The sequence below is a fragment of the Aulonocara stuartgranti genome, assembly GCF_965226115.1.
Source record: "Aulonocara stuartgranti genome assembly, chromosome: 22".
NCBI lineage: Eukaryota > Metazoa > Chordata > Actinopteri > Cichliformes > Cichlidae > Aulonocara > Aulonocara stuartgranti.
In genome coordinates, this window is record NC_138957.1 from 13,194,683 (window position 1) to 13,215,911 (window position 21,229).

Genomic DNA, 21,229 nt, shown 5'->3' on the forward strand with positions numbered 1-21,229 from the left:
ATTACGGATGCGTATTTGGCTGCATGATCCGTTGAAATTTTCCTGCAGGAGTTTAATGACTTTTGGTGGGATGTGCTCGGTCTCCAGCGCTATCCAAAGTGCTGGCCAATCGATGCAGTCCAATGTGGATCGAAAGTCAATAAAGATGATGACCATCCATTTCCCACATAGAATTTGCTCCTCCATCACCTGGAGAATGCTGAATATCTGGTCACAGCATCCACGGTGAGATCTGAAGCCAGCTTGCTCCTCACGGCTCATTTGTTCATGATGTTTCTGCAGGCGTGATTGTATTACTTTCATGAAGACTTTTCCAACGATCGAGAGCAGACCGATGCCACAATAGTTTTGGCATTCTCGGTTGTCACCTTTTTTGAAGATTGGGATAATGATGGCTTTCTTCCGTTGTCTCGGAATCGTCCCCGTGCGCCAGATATTTTGCAGAAGAAGGTGCACTCATTGGAGAAGAACATCACCGCCAGCCTTAATTGATTCTGCAGTGATTGCATCCACACCAGGTGCTTTACCAGTCTTCAAAGTCTGGATGGCCATCTTCACCTCTGCCAGGGTCAGTTCATCATCGGACATCGGGGTCTCTGGTGCCTCGATGGGTGGCGGTTCTGCTGGTGGTCCTTGTGGCGGGGCGTGATTGTACAGTGTCTCGAAGAACTACTTCCGACGCTGTAGCTGCTCAGTCAATGATCGTACGAAGGTGCCATTGGCCTTTCGGATGTTGTCGTTTGTTGATTTGGTTTTTCCACTCAGGTGTCGGAGCGTTCGATAAATTGTGTGGTATTCGTGCTTTGAGGCTGCATCTTCCAAGTCAGCCGCTACTTGGTTCCAGTAAGCCTCACGTTCTTCCTTCATTCTGCATCGGACGTCATTGCTGAGCTAACAATATCGCTCAAAGTCGACCAGCTTCACACATTTTTGTTCATCTATCATATCGAGGCATTCATCGGATATCCATGGCTGTGTTTGGCGGCGTATGGGAGGGCACAGTTCTTTGGCGCTTTCCATGATGGCGTCCGAAACTTGTTGCTCTTCAACGTTGACGCCTTGAGATGGCACCAGTGTTGCAAAACGGTTGGATAATGCTTTTTGAAATTCCGCCTTGCGAGTGGGATCTAACAGGCATTTCCAGTCGAGCTTTGCAGATGGGCGCTATTTGCGTTTGGCTCTTTGTAGTTGAAGTTTTATCACTGCACGCACAAGATAGCGGTCTGATCCACAATCTGGGCTGCACATCGAACAAACATCCTTAAGTGATGATCAGAAACGGGAGTTGATCAGGATGTAGTCCAACATCGGCGAGTCGTCGCCCATTGGATTTCGTCATGTGAGTTGATGTTTCTTTGGATGTTGAAATTGGGTGTTTCCGATGATGAAGTTGTAGGTGTTGGTGAAGGACAAAAGGCGCAAACCATTGTTATTCATTACACCATGTCCAAAACGGCTCATCGTGCTTTCCCACCCAGTCCGATCGGTGCCTGTGTGGGCGTTGAAGTCTCCAGCCAGTATGATCAATTCGGTCTGCGAGACTGAATCCAACATGTGTTGTAGTTGGTTATAGAAATCATCCTTGGCTGGGTCTGGACTTGTCTCAGTTGGTGCGTAGATGGTGTCGAGGTGTGTTTTGATGGTACCGCTGATGGTGAGCACTGCAAGGCAATCGGAGATCGGCTGGAATGCAACGACACTCTTGGTTGCACGACGGGCAACTATGAAGCCGACTCCTGCCTTTTGTTTTTCTCCACCCCAATAGTAGAGTGCCATCTGGTTGTCGGTGAGCGGTGGTTCGACGACCATCTTTCCCGATGCTGTGAGTCATAGTTCGGATCAAATCAAATCAAATCAAATCAAATCAAATCAAATCACTTTTATTGTCACATCACATGTGCAGGTACATTGGTACAGCACATGTGAGTGAAATTCTTGTGTGCGAGCTTCACAAGCAACAGAGTTGTGCAAAATACAATAATGTAAACAAGCAAAATACAAGAATGGCTACATCTGAAACTAATAAATATATGTACAATATATAATAGTATATGCATTTCTGGATGTGTATACTAAATATTTTTCTACGTGTGTGTGTGTGTGTGTGTGTGTGTGTGTGTGTGTGTGTGTGCGTGTACACATATTTTACAAATTAAATAGAGTAAACAATAAATAAAATATATAAAATAAAATATACAGAGTGAGACATGTGCAAAACAGTGGCATTACTGTACAGTGTGGAGTGCATAATGTTAAAGTTCCAGTAGTGAAGCTGAGGTGTCTATGAAGTGTTCAGCAGTCTGATGGCCTGATGGAAAAAGCTGTCTCTCAGTCTGCTGGTACGGGACCGGATGCTGCAGAACCTCCTTCCTGATGGAAGCAGTCTGAACAGTTTATGGCTGGGGTGACTGGAGTCCTTGATGATCCTCCCCGCTTTCCTCAGGCACCGCTTCCTATAGATGTCTTGGAGGGAGGGAAGCTCACCTCCAATTATCCGTTCAGAGCACCGCACTACTCGCTGGAGAGCTTTGCAGTTGTAGGCGGTGCTGTTGCCATACCAGGTGGTGATGCATCCAGTGAGGATGCTCTCAATGGCACAGTGATAGAAGGTCCTGAGGATGCGGGGGTTCATGCCAAATCTTTTCAGTCTCCTGAGAAAGAAGAGGCGCTGCTGCGCCTTCTTCACTGTTTTGTTTGTGTGTACTGACCACGTAAGATCCTCAGCCAGATGTACACCAAGGAACCGGAAGCTGCTCACTCTCTCCACAGCAGCGCCGTTGATGGTGATGGGGGTGTGTACTTCTCTGCACCTCCGGAAGTCCACTATCAACTCCTTTGTCTTTGCGACGTTGAGGGTGAGATGGTTGTCTTGACACCAGTGGGTCAGGGCGCTGACCTCCTCCCTGTAAGCTGTCTCATCACTGTTGGTGATAAGACCCACCACTGTAGTGTCGTCCGCAAACTTCACAATGATGTTGGAGTTGTTAGTGGCCGTGCAGTTGTAGGTGTAGAGTGAGTACAGGAGAGGGCTCAGTACACACCCCTGTGGAGCACCAGTGTTCAGTGTGATGGGGGAGGAGGTGATGCTGCCCAGTCTGACCACTTGGCGTCTGTCAGACAGGAAGCTAAGGATCCAGCTGCAGAGGGAGCTGCTCAGTCCTAGATCCTGCAGTTTCCTGTCCAGCTTCGAGGGAACGATGGTATTGAATGCTGAGCTGTAATCTACAAACAGCATTCTCACATACGTGTCTCTCTTCTCCAGGTGTGACAGGGCAGTATGTAGTGTCAGGGCTATGGCATCATCAGTGGACCTGCTGTGGCGGTATGTGAACTGTAGAGGGTCCAGTGAGTCGGGTAGTGCAGAGCAGATGAAGTCCCTGACCAGCTTCTCGAAGCATTTGCTTACGATGGGGGTCAGGACTACAGGTCGCCAGTCGTTCAATGAGGAGATGGTGGAGGATTTGGGTACAGGGACGATGTTGGCCATTTTGAAGCAGGCTGGGACTACAGACAGAGAGAGGGAAAGGTTGAAGATGTGCGTGAACACTCCAGCCAGCTGAGCCGCGCATGACTTGAGGACGCGGCCGGGAATCCCGTCCGGACCAGTAGCTTTGCGTGCGGATAAAGCTGGAATGTCGATTTTGCAGCTCAGGAGTTCCTTGGCAATTATTTCTTTTTGGCCGATGTGGTGACCAGTTCGAACATTCCACACGGCGATTTGTATTTCCACTTTCAGTGTGATGATCTTTCGGTTTCTTCGGCCAGTAGCCCATTTCTCACCAGCATCCTGGTTCCCCAATACTGGTGCATCGGCTGCCCCGGATGCGGTAGCATTAAACTAAGAATTTAATTCAGAGCTGTCCATCGGATTCGTACCTGTTTTCCCCGGTCTCCCGGTTCTGGTCACTTCGGCAGGGTGACCACCTTCCTCCTTTTGCAGTCGGGCTTAGGACGGTCCTTGGCGGAGTTAAGACATGCAGTTAGTGAGGTTAGGTCTATTGGTGATTCTAAATTGTCCAAAGGTGTGAAAGTCTGTGAATGGTTGTCTGTCTGTGTTAGCCCTGCCCTCTGTTACCCAGCCTGTTGCCCGATGACTCCAATCCTGAACTATATAAGAAAAAGAAGAAGAATGTATGGTTGTTTTAATCATGAATAATGGTACTCATCTACTACTGAATTTGACACCTAACATTAGCTACAGCTGTTATGTAGATAGTCTAAATAAACTAACTACTGGTAAGTTAACAGCTAATCTAACATTAGCTAAAGTTATGAGGAAACAATATGAATAAAACTTGAGTACAGTACCTCATCTAAAAGCGCAATTACTGGTTGAGCCATATTGTATATATTTTATCTGCAATAATGATGAACTACCAGACTTAAGGTGTGCCCAGTATGGATGAATTTTCCTTTGATGTGGAGACCAGAGACCACACAAAGTCAATGACATTTGGGGACTTCAAGTAAAATGGGTGAAAACAATCCCTTCTGTCAGCTTTGACGCAAGCGATTGAAGGGAGTACCAATAAGAGTGCAGGATACAGTTGATTGACAATATGACCTGACAGAAAATACATTAGAGCGTTACCTAAGTAACCGGAGCATATAATCTCGCAAATGACCAACCACCAGTTTTAAGGCAACATGCGATGAGAGAATTGCTTACAGTGTTAATGCAGCTTCAGTCTTATATTATAATTTTACTGAGAGACCCCAGCTCACAAGTTACATAAGCTGTTTTCCCTCATTAAATCCAGAAAATGTTGGGAGAGTCAGGTCGGGACACAGTCAGCTGTAGTCTTTTAAGACATAATGTAGTGGGCAGGAGTTAGTTCTACTGCTGGTAATACTTGGTAATATTTGGTATAGGTGAGGATGCTGACCAGCTGAAGCTGTGTCGATGTGGACATCTGCGAGACAAGCTGGCAATAGTCAGATACTTACAGTTTTACATGCATCCATCAGATACTAACTAGAAAAGTTCAGGTCTGCAGTGCATGTGTAAAACTACTATAGTGAACATTTAAGTCAGTGAGAACAGTTTTTGTGTCATGGGCCGTGGCGCGCGGGCACGAAAGGATCCAGGCGCAGACTCCGAGCTAACAGAAAGACACTTTATTGAAACAACGAAAGGCGACCCGGGGAAATTAGAGAGCAAAACAGAAACTAAAAACCCGGGGAAACAATGACACGAGGAAGCCGGGATCGAGACGGCGGGGGGCTGCAATAGAAAGGGGAGATGATTACTAGGGAGCCAGGAAGCGGGGAAAACATATCAGGACTGAGTTAGAGTAGGGGCTTACGATAGAACAGGACCGTGGGTGCTCGGGAGGGAAGTGTGGCAGTCCGTGGGGGCAGGAAGTCCGTGGGAATGGCGCGTGGGCCAGGTGAGCACCGCGAGATCCAGTTGAGCCGGAGGACAGGCAGGTAGCAGACGCCGAGTAGAAACCTGGACAGAAGTAGGCAGGTTAAACAAAGTTCCAAGCAGAAGAGAATGCACACTTTTCGTGGAAGTCTGGTTACCACTGTGGGGATGACTAACGGACTGGCGTGGAGCATCCGTCAGCGCCGGATTAAGTGGATCTCCGTGTAATCACTGTGATGGAGAGCAGGTGTGCTGGTGATGGCCCAGCCCGGGGGTGTGGCTACCCGAGCATCACGCATTCCACAGACACAGGACCACGGACCATGACATTTTAAATTCATGCCAAGCATCAGATAATCACTCGTAAGACGGCTTGCCTCTGGATGTCTGGAGTTTTGATCTCCTCCATACCTGCTTCATACCCTGGAGGACGGGGCTGTGGCTCCCCACACTCCCTAGCAGATCGTTACATGGAGAAACCTTTGGAATGCAAGCATGCTGATCCACAAAGGTGTGCACACAGGTGTACACACGGGTATTCACAGACGCGGACTACACCTTTCTTGGCTGCTGCCTCAAAGCACATTGTGCGCTGTCTATCTTGCGTGCTGCACAATATCGTTTATTATTTAGTATCTACTGATATCTACTGCTAGCTAGTTTATTGTGATGTTATGTTGCTCTTTGTTGTTTGCTTTCTCTTCTGTTTTTTTCTCCATACAGGTGACCCAGGTGATTTGTTTTTGTTTGTTTGTTTGTTTTTTTCTTTCTTCCCCCCCTTCTCACCGTCTCTTCTCCCCTTTGGTTTTCTTTCTCTCCCTCTCTTTCTTTCATTCTTTCTCCCTGTCCTATCCCCCAGTCATGTCTTTAACTTTGACTTTGATTTTTTTTTCGCCAGAGTGTATTATGCCCAGTGGACAGAACGAATTGATCCCCTACAAAAGTCCGGCCAGTCAATTGATCCCCAAACAAATGTGATGTGCGCTGTAGCTGGTTCATGCCCTTCGGGCTTTTGATAAGGGGAAACTTGCTGATCCTCCTTGTCCGGCTTTTCTAATAAAGATGTCAGCAGCTGCCAATGTGCACTTTCATGGCAATGCTCCAAGCTGGCTCCAATCAATAGTGTCTGTCCATAGGTGTAACAAGACTGGGTGACACAGTGTACTGTAAGAGGACCACACTGAGATCTAGACACCACTATGGGTAGGCGGCCTGACTTCATCAGGGACACATGGGAGACATACGAGGGAGTAAGAGTAAAGAGGAGAACTCTGAATTCTTAAGATATAATCGAACAATATAAATCGTAAAGAACCAGATACAGGATATAGCTGTATTTAGTTTCAGCTATCACTGTTGAAATCCCTGTCACAACCCTTCTCCCCGCAGCCGGTGTATCTATGTATATCTTTATCGCTTCAGAAGAACTACAGCTCTGCCTGTGTCATGCATATTTCATCAAAAAAATACGCAAAGCTGTGCAACCCAGAATCCATAGCTGATGTAGTGTTGACATCTTTACTAACCAGACAGCAGTGATAGACACACAGTGCCTGCTGTGCGGGAAATTTACTGTTAACACAACTGATAGAGTCAATCTTGTGCTATCCCCTGGAAAAACACATCCAGTGGAAGAAATAAGATTTTCACATTAAGACTTGAAACTTAATTTTTGCACAATAAAACATGGCAAAAGGTCTTTGCATTTCTCTCTGAGTGTGATGGCTGTGACACAGTGATGTTAGGGAAATGCAGCTGCATCCGTTTTCGATCGTAACATTGTAACATCATACATGTCATATTTGATATGTGAGTTTCGGGGACCTATACATCATCAGTGTTATTTTTAACCCTAACCCCCTTATATGTCCCCTTATATGAAGGGAGGGAGTATGTTCCATTTGTGTGTGTGTCTGTCTGTTTGTTAGCAGCCTAGCATCCTCAGGTTTCAAGATATCATGTTAAAGTTTTGTGTGATAACAGATATCAGTAACAGCTTGAGCTAATTTCATTTTGGTGACTAATTGGGTCAACCTCATGCACATGTGAAAATCAGTTAAAAACGAATATTACCCACAATTTTCTATAGATCATCTTCAAACATCACAACTTTATAGCATGCCTTGGCAGTCATGAGCAGGCTAAGTGCTGGCACCATCAACTTCCCTGTTAGTGCCTAAGGTCAAAACTGACCATGAAGAAAATTTTTGAGAAACTGTATCAAACAATATATCATATGAAAGGTCATGTAGAGAGCTATGTTTAAAGATAATAAAATACACCATTTCAGTAGGTAATACTTCAAGGTCATAGGGCAAAGGTCAAGGTCACATGAATCAGGAAAAAGCTTTAATTTCTATTGGTGTATTTCCTAACTTTAAAGCAATGTATTAGTCAGTGGGGGACATAAGCACTTTCTTTGTTTGTACAAAATTATATGGCATCAAAGTTACAAATAAAAATGATTATACTACACCAGATTTCCACATTAACAATGCTGACATCAGCACATTTTAGAGGCAATCGTGGCTCAAGAGTTGTCAGTTCATCTTGTGATCGCAAGGTTGCCGGTTCGAGCCCTGGCTTGGACAGTCTCGGTCGTTGTGTCCTTGAGCAAGACACTTCACCTACCGCCTACTGGTGATGGCCAGAGGGGCCGATGGATCGATATGGCAGCCTCGCTTCTGTCAGTCTGCCCCAGGGAAGCTGTGGCTACAACTGTAGCTTGCCTCCACCAGTGTGTGAATGTGAGAGTGAATGAATTGTGGAATTGTAAAGCACTTTGAGGGTCTTGAAAAGCACTATATAAATGCAATCCATTATTATTATTATTATTTAATAAAAACACCATAAAATATCAATATCTTTTGAATTGCCCTTGCCCTTCAGGGGGAAGGTGCAATCTCTGAGTGTTTGCTTTGTATACAATAAACATTAAAATTGCACAAAAATGCCAAATGTAGCAAAAATTGCGCAAATTGTTAGTTAATTTCTTTTTTTAATTGTAAGATGGTTCAATAAACACTCCAGTTTTTTAAAAGAGAATTATTTTAGCAATTTTTTCACAGTTCAGGCTTTAAAGTGTTAAAACAAAAACAAGAAATCCAAGAGTGTAAATCACCGCAAATGAAGGCCCAAATAAATGTATTAATCAGTGTTGAAAAAAGATGAAAGCAGGTGGGCACATGAGCAAAAATAGTGCTGATAAAACAACATAATGAACAAGAATAAGCTTTCAGCAGCTGTCCTAGCATCTTCGTGAGAACGTAATGAGATAATACTGGCATCAAAAAAACATCACAGCTACAATAACATAAAGTAAAATGCTCATTGTGTTAGTTTAGAGTTTTTAGCAGTTTTTCATATGCTAGTTAGGACTAACTATAAACTGTATATAGATGATGGACATGGCCTTATACTCCTATAGCCTTGAGTTGTGGAGCCAGATGTGACCAAATTTAGACAAGCGGGTGGTCAGCAAACTGGCCCATAAGCCTTATGGGTGCAATGCATAGATACAGCTACCTGCTTACTGGTGCAAAAGGCAGACCAATAAAATATTAGAATTTCATTCACAAATACCAGAGCAAAAGCTTAGACAGGCCATACCACACAGCAGGTCATGCTGTTTGTCATGTAATTTATTTAAAAGGCACTTGCAGAGCAAACACTGTGAGATTCACCAGATGGTTGTCAGTTACCCCTGCCTGTATCAAAAGCCTTGTCAAACCTTAACAAAACCCAAAGAATCCAAAATTACAAAGTTATTTCAAAAGGGAGAAACTATGCACAGAGGTTTTTGCACCAGGCTACAAATCTGTTAAATGCATCTCATTACTCGTAGAGATCAATTCATTCACTCACCAGCCTCAAGCAACCAATCGAGAAACTGCAGTCCAGAACTCATAGTATTGCTCTTACCACACATATCGGGAGTCGGGGTTGGGTGGGGGTGGGTATATTGGAGAAATGGAAATTCTGACATAATGATGGAACCAGACAAAATGTCAGATATATTTTATCTGTGAACTTAAAAATTGGCATGTCAGCAAGTTTCAGGGTTGCTTTCGAGATATTTTACTGGATAAGTGAAAATTCTGACCTGCCGCTGATTGCAGAAACAGTCGGGGACCACCAAAGTCTCATATCCATTAGAGAAAAGGATTATCTGCACAGTAATGTCACAACATAACTGTTAGGACTTTTTCAGTGTAGATGAAAACGCTGGAAAGATCAGCATGTCTTTAGTTTTTGTAAAAAATTGTTTTTTACCTCAGCGAACTGTGTCAGAAGGTAAAGAGCAATCGGATATGAGGTGTTGTGGCTTGTTTTACTGCAGGCAGTGTTTGCAGTTAATCATTTAGCAAAGCAAGATGAGGGTGATTTAGCACCCCGTCCTTTATTTATTAATGTTAAAGAAGAAAAGCACACAAACATAGCCATGATTTGTTTGCTGTCACTACTTTCTTTTTTTTCTAAGGGGACTGAAGCTGTCAAGTAAATGGATGAGGGCATTGTTGCTTCATTTTAACCTGCGGGAATACACCTGTCTGTATCGTTTAAGCCTTGTAGTTTTACCAGATGCAAGCCAACAAAGAGAACCTCAAAATCCTTCTCTCTCGTCCCCCACCAAAACTCATAATGGGATGTTCTTTGAATTACTTCTCCCACTCTATATTCATATCTGCATTATTGAGCTAGCCGATGCACACTCAGGACCGAATCACTCATAAAATACAATAGCGAATGATAAAATGTATCCAGCAGTGAGGAATTGATTGAAGTTGAGGCAGGCAATTAGTTTCATTGATAACTGTACAGGTAGGGAAGAACACACCGAACACAGGAAGACATAGTGCATCTCCTGAATGGAAACAGTTCTATTACTCTCTGTCGGGTGTCCTCACTTCTCTCCTCGCCATTCATCTGCAGATGTAATGACCAAAGAAAAGAGCAAGACGATGATCTGTCAGAGTGATTCACTGTCAATTTACTGGGCTTTCTATCCTGGTCCGCTTTGTGCAGCAGCCGGTGAGATGAACCCAGCCTCCTAATTCTTCTCAAAATCTACATACTGACACTTTATAATAGCACAGTGATGATTTCGAGCGGTTGAGAGGAGATGATTTTTCAGGAAAAGCTTTAATTGGCCCGAGTGTGCCATCAGACAGTTATAAGTGCACTGGTGATAAGTGGCTCAACTGGGACAGACTATGTTGTGACACGCAATCTGGTGTTGTACAGCGTTGTGACTAACAAGGCTGTTTTTTGTGTAATTGTGAGTAAAATTTTCACTTAAAAGGAATCACTATTTTAAATTCTTGGTGACTTGAGAAGGGTTTAATTCTCACAGAAGTGGTTTAACATATTCAATTAAACATTCAGCATCTTCTTTTGCAGTCTGTATTCGTAGTCTAAAAAAAGAAAGGGTTTTTTTCTTAATTCAGTCTATGACCTCAAGGTTTTGTATTATTCCGATCTTAAATAGGGATAGAATATGTGATTTATATCATATACATTGACTATAGCCAAACATCTGCAACCAAACCTGTGCTCAACTAGCCTATTGTCTGGGCCTTGAATGAAAAAAAAGAAGTAAAAGCATACATGGTCTGACTGCAGACTTCCAAGAAGCACAACAAGAAGACAAACTCTTTTGCAGCAAGAGTTTGTCCTCATGTGCTGTGCAGCAAAGCAGTACAGCAATGTGACTTATTCTAGATAAGATGGTACCTTAATAAGTCACGTGTACACACACAGCTATACACAATACAAAGTAAATTGTTTTAAAAAATTAAATTATAGAATGATGATAACAAAATACAAGCCCTTAGGGATTCAAACAAATAAAAAAAAAAAACAGGAAGTTATAAATAAAGATGGAATTCAGTCAAAAACCGATTTACGTAAGTTAAACAATATTCACATTACAGCCAATTACGGGCCTTTATTGAAGAGATTTGCTTCTTGGAAATAAGGGGACTGGCGCCATTATGTGGCATGATGTAAAATTACAGGAGTCTACTATCAACAATCACAGTAGGCGAGAATATAAGGTTCATAAGGCTGCACAGATATGGACAGATATAGATGGTTTATCCTGCACTCTTAGGAGCGAAATCAGATAAACGTCACTGGTATTTAAAATGCTTATTAATTGATGGTTATTCGTTTTTATACGCTAGAAAAACAATTATAACTCAGTCTGCCCCAATAATGTGCACAAAGTGATCGACTTACAAAATACGTTTATTTATGTTCATTTGTACTCCACAGCAACGCGTTAAAACATTTTTTGTCACTCCCTTCTCTACACAGGCCATACTATTACTTTCCCCCCAAACTCTTGCACCTCTAACCTTTAAATTGCCGAAGGCAGGCGACATTCCCATGCAATTAATGCAAATCTGCGGTCTTTAAACAAAGCTAAGACCAGAGCGCAGTTAACCAGAACCGCTGTGAGTTCATCCATCCCATTTCCTGGACCAAGTTCCTGAGGGAGGGCCGGTTTGAGCAAGCATGGGAAAGTTCTCCCCACTTTTTCCGATTACATCGATTCTTTTTAAAGAAGGCAAAACATAACCCGACCGGAGCAGCAGTGCAGTCCACTACTGGATAGAGCGGAGGTGACATTAAAGACGCACTGTTTGCTGGGACCCGTGAGGCTGTAAGGAGACAAACCCGGCTTCTAGAGAGAGAAAGGTGAGAAGGTTTTCCGTGAAAAAAAAAAAAAAAGGCGGGCATATACACTCTATACAGTTCTGATTAGTTGTCAGTGACCGAATTATACTCTACGTTGTTTGACATATTTTTATTTATTGGATTCCTTTTTTTGTAATTAATATTAACTTAGTAATATTTTTAAAGCGATTTACACTTGGGCTGAAACCTTAAAACCATCTTTTCAGAGATGGATGATAGGCTAGTCCTAGAATAAAATCTATTTTCAATGGAGAATTTATTCTTTTTGATGGCTTGTTAAAGTTGTTCTTGAACTTTGGTAGATCTTACAACGAGTCTGCTTCTTATTCTTTTCCTTCTGTGTTGATAAAGTCGGACAGTAATAAGCCGGGCGGCTTTAAAACTACTTTAAAAGGGAGACCTGCTTCACCTTAATTTGACTTGTTGATTATTTTTTTTCTTTTGTGTTGTTGCTTTGATACTTAATATGGATGGTCTGCTTTATCAACTCAATGCTATGCTTTTCCCATCTCCTACAGTGACCTCCAACTAGTCTGCTGATATTCTGTGGTATGTTTTGTAGAGATAACAGCCATCCTCGAGACAATACCCCCGAAAGAGGATCAGTCAAGTTAGCGATTTCTGTGCCTGTTCAGCTGGGGCCAGTATCCCTGACAGTTCATTGAAACTCCTCGTGCTGTCAGAAGAGTTTTTAGTTTCCCTGTCTGAGACGTTTTTCCTTCTCACGGGGGAGAAAATAACAGACAAATATTAATAGAATAAACAAATAGACAAGTGTCACAGCAGAGCCTGAACTCACTCACACAGGATGTTTATTCAGTTGTGTGTGTGTGCGCGCGCGCGCGCGCGCTGAGTTTCCCGACAAGCCACCGACTGTGTCATTTCTCGTTAACGATTTCCACGGCTTCCATTTCCATTACTGACCACATTTTATTTTTTAAAATGAAATCAATTAAACTGTATAATTAAAGTGTGCATAAATGAACTGATTCATCCAGCCCAGAATAGAATATATTCTTTGTGCCTGCATTATGTAAACGTTGCTTCATTTGGACTTGTTCACCCCGGTTTGCTGCGAACAGACAAAGTGTACACCCCTTCCCATTCATTCTAAAAGCTAACTTTGGCAGCATATGTTTTTGTTTTAGTTCATTTTAGTGGGGGGCTCACTTTTTCACGTCTCCATGATGAGGAGTTGGGGCCCCACCTTAGCAAGAGTGTGAGCTCATGGAAGAACTAATAGGGGGGCTTCAGCCAGATATACGTTCCTCAGCAAATAGAGACACCATTATGCTGAAAAGGTTGGAGAAACTTAGCTCATTTGCTGCTTATAGGTGTGATTAAATGTTTATGCTCTGGCTATGAGTTTTGAAAAGCACTAACAATTTTGTAATGGTAATAACAATGTGCCAGGTACGTGATTAAGTGTAACAATGGTTCAGCCTGTTTAGCGACTGAGCAGTCAAGAAAACGAGGCCATATGACCCATATTAAAAACTAGACCTGTAGACAAGTTTAATGGGTCCATGCTACCTGACTGAACAGCTTTCACTTGAGATTAGAGTTTGAGGTGAAAAAGGTGTAGATTGTGATAGGTTATTACTTATATATGCTACAAAATCCTACCAAAACTTATGCACCTTTTGTGGGTAACTTTAATGACCTGTTGTCTCCATGTTAGGAGCAGAGGATGTCCAGAGCTGACTGGTCCTTCCTGGAGCACCTGCTGGAGGAGGGCCAGGAGTATTCAACAGCTATTGGCCGGGTCTGGCTTACCGTACTCTTTCTGTTTCGCATGCTGGTACTGGGAACTGCTGCTGAGTCTGCCTGGGATGACGAGCAAGCAGACTTTGTTTGCAATACCATCCAGCCTGGCTGCACTGCTGTTTGCTACGATAAAGCCTTCCCTATATCCCACTTCCGCTACTTTGTCCTCCAGGTCATCTTCGTCTCCACGCCGACCATCTTTTACTTTGGATATGTGGCTATAAGGGCTGGGAAGGACAGGAGAAAAGATGATGAGAAGCAAGCTGAAGAAGGAGGTGCTGGTGGAAGAAAAAATGGGCTAGTTCACACAGAAAGAGGCAATATCACAAAAAATGAAGAGACAGAGAAAGAAAAGAGTGGCATGAAAGGCAGAAGGCTAGAGAAGTCTCCCGAGGTGCCCAAACTGAAAGGCAGGCTGCTGGGAGCATACGCATTCAGCATCTTATTGAAAGTCCTCTTAGAGGTCGGCTTTATTGTTGGGCTTTGGTTCCTTTACGATGGCTTCTTCATTGCACCAAAGTTTGAGTGTAAAAAGTACCCTTGTCCCCACACGGTGGACTGCTTTGTGTCTCGACCCACAGAAAAGACTATTTTCACCATCTATACTCAGGTGATTGCTGCCATCTCCCTGTTACTAAACCTCCTCGAGCTCCTCCATCTGCTCCAGCTTGCCATCGCCTACCGCCTGGAAAAACGCCAGCAACAGGACTACCTACCTCGGCCCGAGCGGGAACCGGTGCGACAAAAGACTCCAGAACTCCAAACGGAGGCATCACAGGCTTATAAAGCAGGGAGCCATATTGAGCTCGCCGTGCAGAGTGAGGCTCCACGCTGTCCAAACCCCTGTGAGCGCTACGGGGACATGCCCATAGAGGTGAACTGGGGAACTGGAGATGCTGGGAGCGACGCGCTTCCCAGTTATGTGAACTGTATGGGTGCTATGAGAAAGACACATTCCCCTAGAGTCCATTATAAGAAACATGCACACCACACGGGAAAAACTACTAACGGTGCTCATAAGGGACACTCAAAACAAAAGCATTATGTATGATGTAGTCAGTCAGACTGATGTTTCTATGGGAGTGTTTTTTGGGCTTCAGATTTTTTTTTATAAATATTTTCCTGCACACTTGACTATCAGGAGTGCACAGTAAGATACAGAAGAACAGCTACTGTACTGTGAACGTAATGCCTCAGAGGCTGACAGACACTCAAACAGAGATTTATCAGATAAATGGACCTATTCAAAATGAAAAATTTAAAGAGCACTCCCCAAGGCAAAGAAAATGAGACTCCACAGTGAGAGAAGATTAAAGTCATAAGATGCCTTAACGTTACATTTAATGGGTTTTTAGTGCTGAATGTGAAAGTGGGCTTTGGATAGGGTGTTGTGTGAGAGTTTACTGGAGAGTTAAATTTAAATATACTCCCTGGAGATTTGCACTGTAACTTCTTTTTGAAGCCAGTTCTCTCCCAAAGGCTCTGTCCACCCTGTGGAATGTACTGGTCTCTGGATCACGCTCAGGTCCCGGGAGGATAATGACTGCGTGGATGCAGGCACGCACGCATGCATGCACACACACAATATAATTTTGCCGCTCAAGTTGAGGATGCGGGCTTGGAGAGCAGGAGCAGAGGGAAAGGGGAAACCAAACTATGGGACTTATTATCGCCAATAACTGCAGCATAATATCTACAAAGAAAACAGAGAGAAGGAAAGCACAACACACAGACAGGCATCCATTTGAATGAATGAAAACTAAACCTTTAGTCGGTTAGAGGTTGATCTTGCGCCGCGACCGGGGCTGAAAGCGGTACAGAAATGTACAAATTCAAAGAAAGGAAACGAGTTGTTCTGTGAAAACTGTATTTAATGTTTATTTTTGAGATATTGCAAAGTGATAATATTTATTATTTTTTTGAAGAAATAAAGTTTAAAGTATAATGAACATATGAAAAAAAATCAATAACTGCATCACAGATATACTTTCAGAACCTTTCAGCCTGCTTTGTGTTCATCATGGTTTTATTCCCTTTCTTTCCCAAACACAGGGATGAGATTTCTACGGGGGAAAATCTCTCTTAAGCGACTGCTCACTTGCTGCTATCCAAATACTGTCTCCGCTACAGGAAATTAATCATTCAAGAGGAAGATAATAGAATAAATAATAGAAAGAGAGAGGTGTGGAGGAGAGGATGGGTTTTACACGCTATTATGAGCACAACCAACTGAGGGGAGAAAACGGGGGGAAAATGGAGGGAAAACACTTTTGACTTAATGGCTGTTTTCAAATATGTAACTGTGGCTGCACAGGCAACAAGGCCATCACTCAAAATGCCAGTAAAAGTTCATACGAGGAAGAATCGCACTTTATTCAGGCTCTATTTAATTTCCCCTGGAGTGCACTGCACTGATGGCCAACGCTGTTTTTTTTTTCTTTTTCTTTTTGATGAAAGCAATTGATAAAATACAGAACTCAGCACCTTCGACAAAAGGTGCTCGCCCAGCCTCTGAAAGAATGTACTCATACGTCTTTTTTAGATTTGTAGCTCTGCAGCAATACAGCATTCATTTCCAGCAATTTACTGGACTGTCGATATGATGATAAGCAGTTATCTATGGCAGGAAAGGTGGTCGGTGGGAAATTCAAGTGAGGTGCGTGTGTGCGTGTGTGTGTTTGAGAGGTCAAATCTGCAACAAGCAGCTGAAGAATCTGACATTTACTTTCAGTTTACAGCAGTTTGTCAAAAAAAAAAAGAAATGTTATAGTGTGTAATAATAATAATAGGAAGCCTGTTTCTGTGTGCTTAAAGTGGAATGTGTTTTTATTGCAGGAGCATGTCAAGGATATATTGGCAGATACTGTTGAGAAAACAATCCAAACAGCCTGCTGAAGCTGCCCACTTTAAAGCCTGCTCACGAGAACTTGGCTAGCATCTGGCATTCCCGTGAAGCCCTTTTTTATTCTGTTTCTTTTTAAATCTCAGTCTGCATTCGCGTGTATGTGTCCGTGTAATTGTTTGTGTCTGTGTTTCCACAAAAAAGCCAAAAGGCCAAGGAACAGATTGCGCAGGGCGACCTGTATCAGCCCTCGCTCGCCTGCTGGAGCCAGACACCGAATAGCTGAAGTAGCTTTTGCGTCCGTCTTCCTCAATAGCACATCAAGGTGCAGAGACTCGACGTCCTGCTCTACTCTATCTGCAGACTCAACTCTCACCTCCTGTTCAGCGAGGCAAATGTAAACCTAGGAGGATGAAAACAACAGACAGTGTAGGTTATTTTGCTTTAGCCATTTTTTTTTTCAGAGAAATTCAGTTCCCTAGACGACAATGAAAGTGATCCGAGCGCATGTTTCTCTAATGGGGCAATTGAACATTTATAAAACACTCTCACATTTATTATTAGTCTGATTACAGATTATTCATGTCTAGATTATTTCCAATGATCTAAGGAACCAGTCACTTTCCAGATAATCTGATAGAATTTGCATTTGTTTAAATATACTTGCTCTCTGAAACTAACATGAAGGGAGTCCATAAGATGGGAAGAGCTGTATTAGTGAGAGAGGCTTATACTTGTAGTTAGAAAGGCAGCTCCTGGGATCAGATGCCATTCTTACTGTGTTTCCTGACATTGTTGAATTCTCTGCTGATGCGTTTCCTCAGTCTGCTGGTGAAGCCACACACAGTGCTGGTGCTAATCACACAAAGAAAGACAGTCTTTTAGTTTGGTGAATGAGCATACAGTACGTGGATACTCGTGGGCAAAGAGCTATGCTGAAGCATTTGGAGTATAAAGGAGTTTGAAGGGTCTTTAAATATCCGCCGAGCTCTAGCAGGTATTATAAAAGGTCAGCCGTTGTGCCGCCCACCTCTCATGCCCAGCACCAACCTTTGGAAGGACTTTAAAGGATTCACCTGCAATGAGTGCCAGGCTAGACAAAAACAGCCTGATCCAGTGTCATACTTCCTGCCAGCTGTACTGCTGAAAGCCCTGCATGTTTATAAGGAAAGGACCCCGAACAAGGCAAACAAGGCACTCAGATGCACAAACACGCTCTTAAGAAGGCCAGCATTACCTCACTTCACAAAACGCTTTCAGACAGCAGGCCTTAAAACAGCAGCTACAGGCTAGGTGAGGTCACCAAAACTGTGCAATGTTTCTTTAACTGGATGTGTTTAGAAATAATGTTTCCTGCAGTATTTTAGTAGCAATACTGGGGTTCATCTAAATGTGGAAAAGGCAAAGCTTACATGTGCCAACCCCCTTTGTTTCTCTTGAAATCTATGCAAACAATACCGACACACGAATCGCTCAGCATCCATAACAATGCACACGGTTCATGCACCACGTCTTTAATTTGGGCATTTGTGCTACTCAACAATATGCAACAGAAACACTTTGAGCAGTTCCTAAATTTAAACTGTCGACAGGAAGTGGTCCTGTATCTGTTTCCCGTTCCAGTGTTGTTTCTCCCCGGGGACTTGTTGCTGAAGATTGTTCACCCTGACAATGGAGTCGCTGTGGGCATTGTTACATTGTTTTAAATGGACTCCCCTGTGTTTGCTGACCTTATGCCACTGCTGCCCCATAAAAGGGTGATGAGGAAAGTGGGCAAAGCGCCTGCTGTGTGTGTGGCTGGAGTCAATTAAGAGAGCCAATACCTCACAAACATCTTACAGAGAGCTGTGTATATGTGTACGCCGTGCTGTGCTACACATCAGTGTTTAAATCTGCACTGATCAATGTTTCATTTCCTCAAAAGACCAAGTGAACTTATGTGACATGGGTTGTTTGTAGTGATGAACATATATATATATATATATTGTTAAAACAATCTCCTTAGTATCAATCAAACCTGGGGCTATGTTTGTGGGTAGATGGCGGGTGTACAGTGTGGTGAACACCAAAACAGACAAGGGGCTGTCAAATAGTCATATTGATTAGTAACACTCCGGATGCTTCCTTTATTACCACTTTAAGCATACATACTTCCTTTATGAAAGGAAAGGGGGAAACTCCACCACATGATTTAGAGCGGTGCACCATCCATGATTAACCCTGAATCCATGATTTGATTGCTTTCATGAAAAGAATCAAAAAACCTGACAAAGTGACTCCGATGGTGTAAATGTTAATTATAAGTGTGTTTTCCATTCCCATTTCAATAATCAACAACGGTTTGTTTTGAAATTTACAACAGCATTACTTCTTATGAGCTATATTAACCGGTGTTAATGAGTTTAAAGTTCACTTGAATTAAGTTTGCTTTAGTAATGTCCATTACTGAATAACCAACCTTTAAGATCATTTTGAATTAATTTTGTGAATTAATTTTTACCTGGCGCCAGTCTCAGATAAGTGATGGATGCAGGGAATTTTCCTTTGAATATAAAAATATGAGTCACCTCCTCAACCCGGGGAGCTACACTGCCCTCAGCTGCAACATTATTAAGGAGTTCAGTGTAAGTGCGCTTGCTGTGTATCACGCTTCTCTTTCCTTAAACATTCTCCTTCACACTTTTCCTTGACCTCACGTTTTCCACTGAGGTTTTGTTTTCGTTTTTCTTTACCATACCCACAGTTTTAAAAAGTGAGCAGTTACTTATTTTCATTATTCTGAATGCAAACATTCAAAATGTGATTATCATGTCTGGGACAATAAACACTACTGATCATGACAGAAAAACTCCTTCTCTAATTGTGTCATATTAAAATCTGCACATTGTTCTGTTTAGCAAAGAGATTTCGCTCGCTGGGGGCAGAGCCTCCTTTAGGTTTGACAGCATTTCTAGTAGTTAATGGAAGAGAAACAGAAGGTAGTGCATGAAGTGTGGTTCTGCTCCTGAAATTCAGATAAATAATCTCCAATGCAAATACATACAAGGTGGACACTGCGCAGCAAAAGCCTTGGCACTGACTACTGTCTGTCAGATGCGTGAGCAAAAATAATTGGAGCACATTAATGTTTGTTTGTGTTCCCTAATGTGATTTTCATAACAGGTTTTTAAGGTGATAATAAATCAGTGTGATAAGTTTGTCCTGCTGTGCTCAAAATGTCAAAAAAATACCACGAAGGGAAATGCGATTAATTTCCCTGAACACATTGCACTAAAATGAAAGCAGTGTGTTTAGGGGAGCCAAGATGCTCCACTGATTTCACAAATACGAGACCCTTGGTATGTTTGTGGTTAGCCACACTGCATTAGGTACACAGCTACCTGTGCTGCTGGATTTGTATTCTCTGCACAAATGTGTGTGTGTGTCTAGGTGGTGGTTGTTTAATAGGGGGATGCAGTGCCCTTCCAGCAGACAGACAGCTCTATTGTTCCTGCAGCAGAGGGAGCATGTCTCCAGCCTGTCCACTCAGGATGTTGGTTTGGACCTCCTTAAAAAAAAAAAAAAAGCCCAGCCAGCATCACCCACACCCATTATCCCCATCTTCCAGCAAGAACAATGGAACACCTCCCCACAACCTCCTCCTTTCCCAGGAGCCTCAAGCACTTGGTTCCCACAGTACTATCGAGTTCTGAGGAGCCGGGCCATTGTTAGCAGGCCGACCTGTCCTCTGATTGTTCCCATGAGGATACACACACACACAATTCTCTGTTAACTCTGGTGCATTTAGTTGCAAGCCTCACCTCCACCTCTCTATCTTCATTAGCTTCAAATGGAAACTTCCACCAGCTTGAAGTAATTGCGACTCTAAACACGCACAACCGGTGTCACTGGAGTGGAGCGGGTCATTCCACTCATGGCAAACTTAAGAGGGGAGTACAGGGCTCAAAGATGGCTGCTGATACAGCAGTATTTACCACTCGGGTGCCAATGTAAATCTGGACTCCATAATCTTTCCCATTTAACTAGCTGGCAGGGCAACATAGCGGAACTTATCTTGGCGCACTGAAAAGGTTATCGTCCATTAGGAAAGCTCCTCTGTTTCATGGCTGAGGGACCCGAGTAAACAAGTCAACAAAGGGGAGGTCAAGCCCCTGGTCACATGTTTACAGTCATAATACATGTGAAATAAAAATGCTCTTTAAAGGCCATTTTTGCCTTATGTTTTTTTAGTGATGCATATCTCATGAGGAGTGTTTACACATAAATATCGGTAGCCATTACACAGATACATGTCAGAGATAACAGCATGCCACTAACCTGCCATCATGATCTAAACCCGCAAGTAAAACCTATGTGTACACCTCCTCAGTTACTGCTGCATTATCAGCTGGCACACTATTAATGGCAGCTTTATCACAGACGACTGTTATAAGGCTATAAGGACCCTATTAATCCCATCTGGTGGAGCACAAATATAGGTCCGGCTGTTTATGTGGTTTTTGAAAAATGATGTGCTCTTATTTTGAAATAAAGAGCTTGACTGGAGTGAA

General features: G+C 43.0%; 1 protein-coding gene across 2 annotated transcripts; it reads left to right on the forward strand.

Annotated features, from left to right (window-relative positions):
* Positions 1–11,768: 11,768 nt before the first annotated feature.
* On the forward strand, positions 11,769–15,786 carry gja4 (gap junction protein alpha 4). Of its 2 annotated transcripts, none has more exons than XM_082520480.1 (2): positions 11,769–12,070; positions 13,758–15,786. In XM_082520480.1, exon 2 carries the CDS (start codon positions 13,761–13,763, stop codon positions 14,886–14,888), a length of 1,128 nt encoding a protein of 375 aa, XP_082376606.1. In that variant the 5' UTR covers positions 11,769–12,070; positions 13,758–13,760; the 3' UTR covers positions 14,889–15,786. The 2 variants fall into 2 exon arrangements, with proteins under 2 accessions (XP_082376606.1, XP_082376605.1); XM_082520479.1 differs by having other exon boundaries at positions 11,771–12,070; positions 13,752–15,786.
* The last annotated feature ends 5,443 nt before the right edge of the window (positions 15,787–21,229 follow it).

What these genes read in the sequence shown, in the direction of transcription:
- gja4 (XM_082520480.1), top strand. Translation starts at nt 13,761, where the DNA reads ATGTCCAGAGCTGACTGGTCCTTCCTGGAGCACCTGCTGGAGGAGGGC.